This window comes from Antennarius striatus, chromosome 6 (assembly GCF_040054535.1).
Source record: "Antennarius striatus isolate MH-2024 chromosome 6, ASM4005453v1, whole genome shotgun sequence".
Lineage (NCBI taxonomy): Eukaryota > Metazoa > Chordata > Actinopteri > Lophiiformes > Antennariidae > Antennarius > Antennarius striatus.
In genome coordinates this window covers 25,435,579-25,448,528 of record NC_090781.1, presented here as the reverse complement: position 1 = coordinate 25,448,528, position 12,950 = coordinate 25,435,579, and the positions used below count along the sequence as shown (strand labels likewise).

General features: G+C 43.8%; 1 protein-coding gene across 3 annotated transcripts in view; it reads right to left on the bottom strand.

The window, feature by feature from the left end:
- pik3cb (phosphatidylinositol-4,5-bisphosphate 3-kinase, catalytic subunit beta) overlaps nucleotides 1–12,950 on the bottom strand; it is a 38,487-nt gene that overhangs the window by 11,159 nt on the left and 14,378 nt on the right. For all 3 annotated transcript variants that reach the window (XM_068316906.1, XM_068316908.1, XM_068316907.1), the window contains 4 exons: nucleotides 6,548–6,743; nucleotides 4,235–4,463; nucleotides 3,505–3,734; nucleotides 417–587 (listed from right to left, as the gene is read on the bottom strand). In XM_068316906.1, coding sequence (XP_068173007.1) covers nucleotides 417–587; nucleotides 3,505–3,734; nucleotides 4,235–4,463; nucleotides 6,548–6,706 — 789 coding nt within the window. In that variant the 5' untranslated portion in view covers nucleotides 6,707–6,743. The remainder of the gene's footprint in view (nucleotides 1–416; nucleotides 588–3,504; nucleotides 3,735–4,234; nucleotides 4,464–6,547; nucleotides 6,744–12,950) is intronic.

Genomic DNA, 12,950 nt, shown 5'->3' with positions numbered 1-12,950 from the left:
ACGTCCTGTTTTCCTCTCTTTGACTTTGTCCACGTCTCTTTCTCTTCCTCCATCAGCTCCTGAGTCTTCATCGGGTACTTCTACTCCACTCCACACCTTTATTTGTAAAACTTTTTACACTCAAAGTTTTGATAATCGTGCAAAAGTTTAATGTGCTATTCATTATGAATTAACATGCACATACGTGTCAGCATTAACATGTGTAGTAAACATACAATCCTCTATCATAGCATAACCAGAACTACTGTTTTGGCACCAGCAGGGTTCACGTGAGGTCACAGTTTCCCAGACTGCCTTGAGGCTTCTATTGTGACAGAACAGTCTCTTTACCTGCTATATATATATCTGGCGTCGGCGTAATTTAAGGCGTGTTCCCCTGCACACGGCTGACAGACGGGCTGTGAGCTGCCACTGACCTTGTACTCCATCAGGGGGTAGTCTCCACACAGGAAGTCCAGACAATGGCTGACCCTCAGCACGTAGTGGTCCTCCCCCTCAGGCCAGTGGGGGACCAGGCCCCTCTTCACAGCCAGCTCCATCAGCTCGGTGGGGGTGCAGCAGGACGGCACCTTAAGACTGACCGGATCCTGCAAGAACAACCAAGAGAGGAACAGATCGATTTAAGCTCCAATCGCCCCCGTCAGATAAAAATATACAAAACGCTGAAGAGGGAAACAAGAGAACACACACACACACACACACACACACACACACACACACACACACACACACACACACACATACACACACACACACACACACAAGGTCAAACAGAATACTCAGCCTCTGCACACCTCAGCCATCTTCATTTATTCCAACTGTTATTGATCAGTGAGGTCAGCTTTAAATGCTGCAGCTGCATCATGTGTTAGTTATTGATTATCTGAGTGATCAGGCTTCAGTTAATCAGGAATAAAGTGTATTTTTAAATTCATCTTACATTCTAGATACAGGGGGGTCAAACTCATTTCCACTGGGGGCCACATCAGCATAATGTCTGTCCTCAAAGGACCAGAAGTAACTAGTAAATGTAACTAAATGTAATGTAACTCAATGTAATGTAACTAAATGTAACTCAGTGTAATGTAACTAAATGTAACTACTCCTTAATGTAACTAATAAATGTAACTAAATGTAACTCAGTGTAATGTAACTAAATGTAACTACTCCTTAATGTAACTAATAAATGTAACTAAATGTAACTCAGTGTAATGTAACTAAATGTAACTACTCCTTAATGTAACTAATAAATGTAACTAAATGTAACTCAGTGTAATGTAACTAAATGTAACTACTCCTTAATGTAACTAATAAATGTAACTAAATGTAACTCAGTGTAATGTAACTAAATGTAACTACTCCTTAATGTTAAATAATTGAATTTCTGACTGATTCTAGTTCCAAACATTACAGTTAGACAGAAAAAACATGTTTGTTTGTTTCTCTGTTCTAACATAAATCCTTTTCATTTGTCAGGTTATTAAACCCACAGAACTCCATCAATCAAGGATCAAACTATCAATCAATAAAGAAAAATAACATCAGGCACGAGTTAAAATGTTAACTGTGTTCAAAATGTTTTTGTCAGAGTTAAAACAGGATTAATTGCTGCATTGTGGTTAAAACACACTTTTAACCTATTTATTTTTAGACACTCTGACCTTTTATGCTATCGCGGGCCAAATTAAATTATGTGGGGGGGGGGGCACATTTGGCTGCCGGGCCTTGAGTTTAACACATGTGTTCTGGAGCAAATCCCATCTTCATTGGTTATTCTAGAACACTGTTTGAGGGGTAAAGCCTCACTAGTGTTGGGTGGATTGAGGAACTTTCTTCTGGACAAGCGCAAAACGACTGAATCAGAATTTTTGGTTGAAATATTTTTTTCAGAAAAAAAAAAACAGGTTTTAAATGCCTCTCAATGCTGATATGGAGAAGTTGACTGCTCACATACCAGTAATTTCATTGTTAGCTGACAGAAGTCGTGCCATATTCACAGACTTTGCCCCAGAATGCTTGAACGAGCCCCTCCAGCCGCTACACAGTGGTCCTGATGTGTCTGGTGGCTTCATGGCTGCGTTCCATTTATAGCACAGCGCTGACCTAATACCTGAGATGGAATCATAATCCTATGGAGGTTTATAAATCATCTCCAATTTATAATTACCAACAAAAAAAACATCACTGCCTCATTCTGAGAGGCAGAGAGGAAACCCCTAATATCCATCTCTCTTCCTCAATGGTGTTCATATCCATTTAAAGACACTGAACTATAAAACCACCACACTTCCTGTCCAGAATGTGGCTCATTGTATTTGACCTCACAAATATGACTTCCTGCCAGCGTCCACCTGAGCGCAGATGGTCTGTTTCTGCAGATCCAGGCTGATACACACCGGCCTGTGGAGACCCGACCATCTGTTTCATTATTAGAGAAATATTCTGGGCCACGGAGCCACAGAGAGCGACTCGGAGGGAGATGAAGACGAGCAGAAGAAGACTTCAGCCCAACGGGGTTCGGCTCCACGGAGCTGCCAGGAAGACGTCGTCCCTCCACCGGTGGGTTTGACCCACTTAGTGGTGAAACACGACCTGACAGCGGGGCTCAGGCCCGTCGTTAACACGGAGGTGTCATCAGAGAGGGGAGGAAGAGGCCGGACCATGATGTATTTGTGTTGGTGGAGTCACATGACGTCTGGCGCTCAAACCAGGTGGTTTGTGTGATGTAGGTGTGTGTTAACACACTCATATTGTTGTTTATGTACACACTTCACATCAGTGGAGACATGAATGCAGACAACACATGATCAGGATCTAAATATCTCGTAATGTAAAGTATAAGGACCTCATTAACAACCATGTTTAATAAAATTGGTCTTTCAGATTTTTAAGATTCTACCTCATAAGTTTGATTATATTTTTTCTGACAAACATGATTCATACAATTTGACGCATGCATCTGCATTTAAAATAAACTAAAAAATCTGTTTTTAGCAAAATTATACAAATTAAAGCTCATATATACAAATTTATCTTAAATTTTTAAAAAAACTTTATTTTCTAAAAAAATGTTTTTTTTCTGGCAATTATTTAACAGTTAAAGCTTTAAAGGGATAAAATCTCCCAATCATTACAATGTTTTTGTTATTATCATACAAAGTTTCATGTGACTTTACACTTGACTACTTTTAAGGAGTTTACTTTTATTTATTTCAATTAAAAATTGCTGATTCAGTATGACTCTGCCATATTTACCATCTAAAATAAAATCAATAAAATAAAAAACAAAAATAAAGATCCTGTATGTACCTTATGACCTTGTCAAATAGCAATAACGTCAAAGCTAACCAACACTTTAGGTCGACTAAATCATCACTGAGCTGTGTTCTCAGGGGATCTTAGAAAACGGCTGCCATCACTGATAAATAAAGTTGATTTTAATCAGTCTTATCAATAACTGAACCCCTCATCAAAGCGTTTCTCAGTGGTTTTCCTGAGTCTGACCTGGGTCTGCTCCAGGTGGATGTGGACGTCCAGGTCGGCAGTGTGCTCCCTGAGGCCGTTGGTCATGGGCGCCTCCGCCGGGGGCTCCAGCTGGGGGGAGAAGCGCGCCTGCAGCCACTCGGTGCAGGTCATCATCTGGACCTTCAGCATCCTGTCCTCGCTCAGACGGAACATCTTACTGCGGAAGTCCTTCACCTCCTGGTCGTTTATGGCGTCCAGTTCATGGAGACCTGAAGTCACAAATAAATGTAGAATAATATTCAGTCATCAAATCATGAGAACAAACACACACGGTGCTTCTCAGGCTCTCAGTCTGAAGTGGTTCAGCCCTTCCTAACAGCGCGGACCCATGAATGATTTATATTTAACCTTACAGCGGCCTTTACCACCGCTGGACTGAACCAACTCCATTTGTCTCTCCCTGACGTCCCAGAAAAGGTCTCAGAGGAAGCCCCCTCTCCCTTTATGAACCTCATGAACTATGAATGAGTCTCTTCAAGGAGGAATCTGAGTGTATTTGAGGAATAGGGTTTAAAAGCTGGATGGAGCCCTGAGGCCCCGCTGCCAGCACACACTGTACAAACACAAACAGCAGAGGTGTTAACTGATGTCGACGCTTCACACGTTTCCTTCCTGCTTCCAGCTCAGCTTCTGCCTTTGGGTTTTGATCACAGAAATGCTGCAGCATACTGGAAACAACACGTTAACACCAGACTCCAGGTAGTCTTACCCTTCCCGATGAGCACGCCGATCTTGGAGTCCAGGAGGCGCTCGGCTCGGCCGCAGTTCCGCGTCACCAGCTTGAGGACGGGCAGGAACGGACGGACGTCACACAACCGGCGAGTTTCGTCCTCGAGCTCCTCGTGCACCGCCGCCTGGTTGACGCATTCGAACATGTGGCTCTCCATGTCGCCCAGGGCGAGATAAAACGGGAACGACTGAGCCTGCTTCCATAAGAGCTGAAGGGGGGAGGAGAAACAGCAGAGACATAATCAATAATCAGTATTATGTGATACCAGATTAAACACAATCAGTGTTTCTGGCTCGATGATGACATTAAAGTAGAACCTCGAGACACGCTGCTTGACACACAAGTTCTGTGAGATACGAGTCGAGTTTCAGAACTCCACCACTAGTTGGTGGATGGATACAACATCGGCTGAGACTGTATCTCGTTCTTTACCACATGTCAGTGGATGGATACAACATCGGTGAGACCGCATCTCGTTCTTTACCGCGTGTTGGATGGATACAACATCAGTGAGACCGGATCTCGTTGTCGTTGGTGGAGTAAAGACGTAGCTCGTTTGTTCTCGTGACTTTTGCGTTTCTTTTCATTCTTTATCATTGTTTACGTAACTTATATATCATTAATTACACACAGGTAAAGTCTGTGTGTCTATTGGTTGATAATAAATATTTTTTTATAATTTTTTTTTTTTTTTTGAGGCTGGAACGGATTAAAAAGATTTGTTATTTTAAAGGGGGAGCTCAGTCACGGAACAAATTAAACTCGTATCCTGAGGGTCTACTTTCTATCTAATGTATTTACACGTCTTACAGTAACTTGTGACCATCACAATGCATCAATAGATTCGGTCCATAAACTAATCCAATGGCAAAAAAAATCTATTTGTGAAAGTTTTCATTCCACAACCAAAAACAAGAATGATTCACGTCATCCTGACGCAGCTCCGGGGCGATCGGGATGTGAATAACGTATCCATCCGCCAGTGTTGGCATGATTCACGTCCCTTTCGCCGATCGCAGCCCACAGCGTGATCACAGGGTTGGTGTGGAGCTGCTTGTGTTCGCTGAATGACAGAACATGTTGTTTCCCGTGAAACATCATGTTTTCCACTAAACACTCGTGATCTGAAGCAACGTCGGTCACATCTCTCCTTAAACCCGACGCAAAATGCAGAGGATTGTGATGTTCCTAGAAATAAACGCACCACCAAACCGACTTCAGGGAAAGCTTGTAGCGCTGTTAGCATACAGACTGGAGTCTGAACAAGCTCCAAACTGAAATAAGAACGAAATTATTCAACTATCTGCTTACTGGGAAATACAGAATAAATGGAGTTCTACCATTCCTGACATTTATCATCCTGAATTCTTAATAAGTGATAATGAGTTTGGGATAAAGCTGTGTGCAAAGACTGCAGATGAAGATTCAGGTCGTATTTGGTTCTGTTTTATTTCCTAGGGCGGATTCAGGAATGTCCCTCGCCTCATCTTATTTCCTTCTTGTCAGAGCCCTCAGGTGTCTGTTCACGCTTCCTTCAGGGAATGGATTTATCTCACGCATGTTTTACCGACAGGCAGATTTTGTGCTGTCAGAAACCAGAAAACTTTATCTCGATGAGCTGTGAACGTCAGCGACAAAAGCAGGAGTGTAACTAACAAAAACCAGACTGTAGCTCGGAGAACGTTATGAAGACGGTGGTGATTTGTATGAAAAGGCAGCGACTTGTTTAATTTGCTTATTTAGAACAACATAAGGTTTAATTTACTGGTTCCTGTGTGGAGGAAACATGTTGAGAATGTGTGTCGATGCAGGAAAAAGCAAAATGCGAAATTTCTAATTGAACTTTTAACTAATTCAACCCTAAAAATGTTTCATGTCATGAAGTATTTCTCTGTAAAGTTGTGTATAACATCAACTATAACAACACACACACATTAAGGTGTGATTGTTGCCCAGGTTGTAGTATTTGTGCATGTGGTCGTTCTGCGGAGTCAATACCTGAGTCACACAGAGGGTTATGTGATCACTGGCCCCCCACACACACACCTAAAGCATCATTCTACACTGATAAACAAAGTCATTACCGACCCGCCGTCACCTCCAAAACCTGCTGATGTCATCAGTTATTTAGGCGATGAAAGTGAGAGCAAACAGGAAACACCCAGACCAGCGTTAGGTAACGTCTACCGGCTGAATATGGATGAGACGGAAACAGACTTCCCCTTCATCCAATCACCTTGGAGATAACCGGCAGGTGATCGGACTGTAATCTATTGATTATCTGCCACCCACCAGTTTGATGTTCTGGATGGTGGCGTCCCGTGGGACTTCCATCTGGATGTAGATCCCGGTGGGCAGCAGGAAGTCCACGGTGATCTGGTGCAGGGCGTGGCCGGCCAGCGCCGGGTGGGCCGCCCAAATGTCCAGGAGGTCCGTCATGGCAGGAGGCATGGCAGGGGCCACCGCGCACCAACTCAACCATAAGGGCCTGCAGGGAGAGGGACACACACGTCACACACACACGGAAACACACACTTCCTTTAACAGGTATCGTACCGGTTGACCTCGACTCGCGTCGTTCTCGATTTTACGTCAGTTTTAAAAAAAAATACACAGAAAAAACATTGAAACTGCATTGATAAACCTTTAACCGATATGGTTTCCATAAATAATGTCTACAGCAGCACCTGTCAGGGGCATCAGGAACACATCTGATTCCAGGCGTTGACTTGGGCTCCAAATTCCTGCAGATCCCAGTCCAACCAGGCATCTGTGGAATGTTCTGAACCACTGGGTCCGCTCAACCGCCGCCCCAAACTAAAACTAACAGGACTCAAAGGATCGGCTGCTGACGTTCTGATGTGTTTTTAAAGCCTTTGTGTCGACAAGTAAGCCTTAAAAACGTGACTAAGGAAGAGAAAACGTGAACCTGTTCCTGGTTCCTCATGGATTCTTACTCTGAATACAATATCAAATCTAAATCTAACAGCTCTGAGTAGAGTTTGAATCATGCTGAAGCTTGACACTGAAGACGCCCCCGATGTGAATATATAAAACTAAATAACAGCATTAAATACATTCTGCTCTTCTGGCCTCCTGTGGAACTGAATGACCTTCATAAACTGGAGCATTTTCCTCTGACGACAGTTTTAAATGTGTTATTTTCTCCATAACTTGCTGTAAATACTCTATTCAAGAGTGTGAAATCAGATTTAACAGAATAAATTTGAACTGTAGAAGTCGCTGGTTTTTTGAGGTGACGCCATCGAGCCAGGAGGGAGGGGTATTCAGCTCCAAAAAAGAATTTAAAAAACTGGTTCATCTATTAGAAATAGAATGTTTTAAAGCCCAAGAATTCTCTGAATCCAAACCAGTGGATGTGAGTCTGCTTCAGACTTTGTCCGGACCCAGAGGGACTCTGTTTATAAGGCCACTAAAATAACCCCAGCACCAATAATAGCACCGGACTAATTACGTTAGCGACTCATTCATGCTATTATTATACGACGCGTTCGGATCAAAGGCAGGGGAACCGGGTTCGGTCTCGTGTGGTCGTGACCGACGGGCCCTTCCTGGACGGCTCAGAGCGACATCCCAGAAAACAACTGGGTCGCTCCTCAGATTCTGGTTAAAAGGAGGAAACCCACTGGATTGGAGGAGAACAGCTTGAAGAGCAGACATTTGGAGACTTCGAGGGTGTGTGTGTGTGTGTGTGTGTGTGTGTGTGTGTGTGTGTGTAATAAATGAGTATATATATGCTCATTTATTAGAGCGTCGACAGGCTTCAGTGATTCAGACTCAGCGTTGACGTCTTGCTGGTGCTTTAATTTGGGCGAGAGCCAGTCAGAGGAATGCCCACTAAGCAAAGAGAACAAAAGGTCAGCCCCCCACCACCACCACCACCTCATCTAACAATGTAGTTCCTCTGAAAGATGCACACCTCCTTATTATATTTGCATTGCGCACACAGACCTGAACCCAACAAAGACACCTAAAGAAAGGCAGCAGATGCTCTCTAGACGTTGATGATTTGTGCTGATGGTTCGTCTATAAACTCAGTCCGTGTAATGTTATGTCATGCAAACAGGTTAAACATGATAGCAGCGACACGTGGACTCAAACACATGCATGTTGAGTGCAGTAAGAGGCTTCCCAGCTGCTGACCCGACCACAGCTCCCGTAGCGTGGCTCCACTTCCACCATTACCTAGTCCTCGATCAGCTGAGTACATTAACTCCTTCACTGGCCCACATCTCCATCTCCATCCCCCCAGTTTAAAACGACGGCCCTGATTGCCTCTAATGGTCCTTCCCTCTAAGTGAAGTGCTCACGCCAGCAGCTGATGACTTGTTGTGATGCCGTGGACTCACGGTCGGGGTAATATCTCTGCGTTTGGAGCCACGATCGGAGACACTTTACATTACGAGCCGTGCAAACGGAAAGAAACTTGTGTGTGTAAGCAGTCTGAACACGTCTATAAGGGACTTTCTGCTCCATGCATTTTGATAAAGGCCGACACACGAAATCAGTTGAGGTCAAACGGAGACAAAACAGAGGTGCACAGTCATCCAGACTGACCGCAACACGACTAACGGTGTGTTTCCTGGTGAACAGACGACAATAGGAGCTCAGACGTAGACCGACTGGTGCAGGTGAGGCACATCTGTGATGCTAACGTCGCTAATAACGGGCGTCTAGAGTGACGTTTTCACACCGCACATTCCTCTGTGGCACACACACACACACTGTATACACACACACACACACACACATACAGGTGAGCAGTGTTGTGGAGAATGTGGTGCCAAAGCGCTGCTGGGATCAGGTTGCAGCGGCTGCATCAGAGGGTTCTACACTCATCTTTTCTCCAGGAGGAGGAGGGAATGTCGAAGTCTGAAGGGATCCACACCGATAGCCAACATCAGCTCAGGTAGAACAGATTTCAGCGCAGAGCCTTCAGCCAGGTCACTATGAGGATTCATTTGGGTTTAAATGTGCAGGAACGAGATCCTACTTATCTCAGCAAACACTGGCAGATTTTGTTTTTAGGCCGAACGCATCTACAAAACTGCATTTTCATGCATTATTTACAATAATGCATGAAAATGCATGCAGGAGACTCATTATTGTTTCAGGAGTTTCCTTTATGTTGTAATTCAAACTTAACCGACAGCTGAAGAACTGAACAATCATCTGCTCACGTCTTTTACATCCATGAACAGGGGCTGTAAAGTAAAAACGAAAGCTGGAGAAGAAGATAATTAGATTGCTTGAATCAAAATTTACTCAAATGCAAAGAACACAATACGGTTCAGTGTAACCATAGCAACCATGAAGCCATAACTCAGACGAGACCGAGGAAACCAATCGGTTCTGGAGATGGAAGATGATGCTGTATGACAGCCTGGGTGCCCACATGCCTTTATAGTTATTTAAACACTGGTGTGTGTGTGTGTGTGTGTGTGTGTGTATGTGTGTGTGTGTGTGTGTGTGTGTGTGTGACACGTGATAGTGTTTGTGTGCAAAGAAAACATCATGTATGATGATCACGGGTCCTGTGATAGAATTTCCTCCACACTGTTGTATAAATAAAGTTCATGAGAAAGACCTAATGTCTCCCCCAACACAAACACACACACACACACTGCTCCCCTGTAATCCAGGTACACACACGTGATGCGGAGTGTGCTTTAGTCAGCGTTTCTGTCGGTTACAGTTGACCTTGGAATAATGAACAAAAATAAAGGAATAAATTTCACAAACTGACTCAAAGCAAAATGTTTCCAAAAATGTTAGGATTTTGTTTTTCATCGAGTTTCTTAGAAAGGTAAATGTTTTTCATGAAATCCTGCTGATAAACAAACCAACAAGGTTGCTGGTGAAAACTGAACCTCCATGGCCGATCAATAATGTAAAATATGAAAAAACACAGATCAACAGTTGAGATAAATTTAAATGGCGTTATATCTAAATGAACCATCAATCCACTTAGGTTTGACATTTTACTGCTGCTCGCGGCCACATATCCGGTTTCGCTTTCTGCCACGAACCACAACGGCACAGATTGAGCCTCTTTAAGGTGGTAAATTTAAGGTGGAGCTTCATTCCACTCTAATGGTGGAAACAGAGGCGCAGCAGACGGATCTATAAATGTTAGTCAGAGAGATGGAAAGGGGGGGAAATGTTTGCCAGCATTGACACGCCAAGGAGGTTTAAAAATGGCTTCGTAGCATTTAGCAGCTAGCTCAAAGAAAACCGTAAACTTCTTAAGTGCACTGTCATCTTTGAACAGAAGACAAGAGTCCAGATGATGATGGTAGAACCTGGAGATAAGAGTGGTTTGAGATACGAGTCGTCGTTCTGTCCATATTTTTGTTCGACATATGAGCGAAAATCCGAGATACGAGTTATATTTCGGGACACCACCACTAGTTGGCGGATGGATACAACATCAGCTGAGACCGCATCTCGTTCTTTACCACGTGTGGGTGGATGGATACAACATCGGTGAGACTGTATCTTGTTCTTTACCACGTGTTGGCAAATGGATACAACATTGGTGAGACCGCATCTCGTTCTTTACCACGTGTTGGCGGATGGATACAACATCAATGAGACCGGATCTCGTTCTCGTTGGTGGAGTAAAGACGTAGCTCATGTGTTCTCGTTTCTTTTCATTCTTCATCATCGTTTACGTAACTTATATATAATTAATTATACACAGGTAAGGTCTGTGTCTATTGGTTGACAAAAAAATGTTGTTTATGTCGTCACGTGGTATCTCTGCGACTGGACCTGTGTATAAACAGGAAAACGATGGACACTCTTCATGAAGCCGTAACAAGACCGTCCCCTGACGTCCTGTAGCAGAACAAACGCCTGCTTCTTGCGAATAAACATTTTGATTCTCCAGAATCGCGTCCCGTCGGCGACACGTGGTCCCATTCATTCAGGAAACGCCCGTTTCTGTAGCGACACCCAGCAGAACACAGACGGCCTGAGGTCGGCTGCAGCGATGTAGGTGATGAATGAACACTGCTGGCAGCTTCAGGCACAGAATACTGACTGTGTTCAAATCTGGCTCAATAGTAGAGTGTGTAGTCCTCTGTGTGTGTGTGTGTGTGTGTGTGTGTGTGTGTGTGTGTGTGTGTGTGTGTGTAGCATTTACTGTTCCCTCTTTGAACCCATCGTCTGTGACTCATCTGTGCATGAATATTTCTTTACAGGCAAATAGTTCCACCTCACATACTGAACGCATCACATTATTTCAGCACGTTTTTCACGCTGCTGTTTCAATTTCTTCATGCATTGAATTTCAAGCATTAAAAACATCCCATAACTATTTCCTGATTGGTTCTTTAGATCGCATTAGTTCCTCTCAAAGGATTCGGTTTCATTCCATTCCACCAATCGCCTCGCTGCCGTCTTCTCCTGTGTGCCGCATCCACACTGTATCTGAGATGAGACATGAATGAAGTACATGAGTAGGTGTGTGTGTGTGTGTGTGTGTCTGTGAGTTTGTGTGGTTTATTTGCAAAGTGTGTGTGTGAATCATCAACATCCTGACAGCCAACAGTGCACTTTCATGCTAACCACCTCCGGTGACACAGCGGCACATGCTCGCCTCTCAGACAGGAAGTAGTGACGCTGGGGGGGGGGGGGGGGATGAGTGACAAACAACAGGCAGAAAAAAAATTACGTCCAGAGTCAAAGGAGGAATTATTATTTGGTTATTTGTTGGTCAGTGCATTCTATAAACTGATACGAACATTATTGCATTCTAATAATTCACATGACATGACAACATGTCTCTGAACACAATGTTCAGTGTGTGTGTGTGTGTGTGTGTCTGGGTCACCAAAGTGTCACGACCAGCCTGTCAGCAGATGCCCATGTGCTTCAATCTGTTGCTATGGATGCGACGCAACTAGGGCTGCAACTCCGAAAGATGAGTTCCATTCAACATGAATCTGTTTTTTTTTTTTTTTACTTCATTGATTATTTAAAAGCAGAGTGAATTTTAGTTGGATTGCAAATAAAGAGAAAAATTGGTGCACTTTGCTCTTGAATTTAAAAAAAATGATGTGAAGACACATCTACGTTAGATGAACTAAAAAATTTTGAAGTCGAATGTACCCAAAAAATGTAAAAGAAGACAAGCAGGAAGCAGTTATAAGACGCACACATTAGTCGGGTCACTGCAGAGCGACAGAGAGATGTGGTCGGACTATTTCTGCTGAAGCAGGAACAAACAGAACCTCATGTACCCTCAAACAAACGTCAAGACGCTCTCAGGTTCTCCTGGAATCACTTAGATCAGGAATTACATGCAGCACAAGTCCAAACCAGTCAGTGCGTTACAGTCTAGATGGACCATAGACCATCCAGTCTATTTATAGCCCAGTCATGACAAGAGGATCACGTTTAACCTTTAATCTCTCATGACGGCTCACGCTGACGCACCACAGCCCGGGACAGGAGGACGAATCAGTCCGTCAGGTAGATTGTGTAGGACAGTGTAGGTCTGTACCGGGTCTGAATGACCTCATGTGTCGTCTGCAGTGAGGAAGACGCAGGAGGCCAAGCAGAGGAAGAACAATAGGACCAGTTCCATTCATGCACACTGCAGATGTCCTGCATGACATGAGAAATCCCTCTAACAACCCTCAGCAGGTGACTGTCACACATTGTTCTT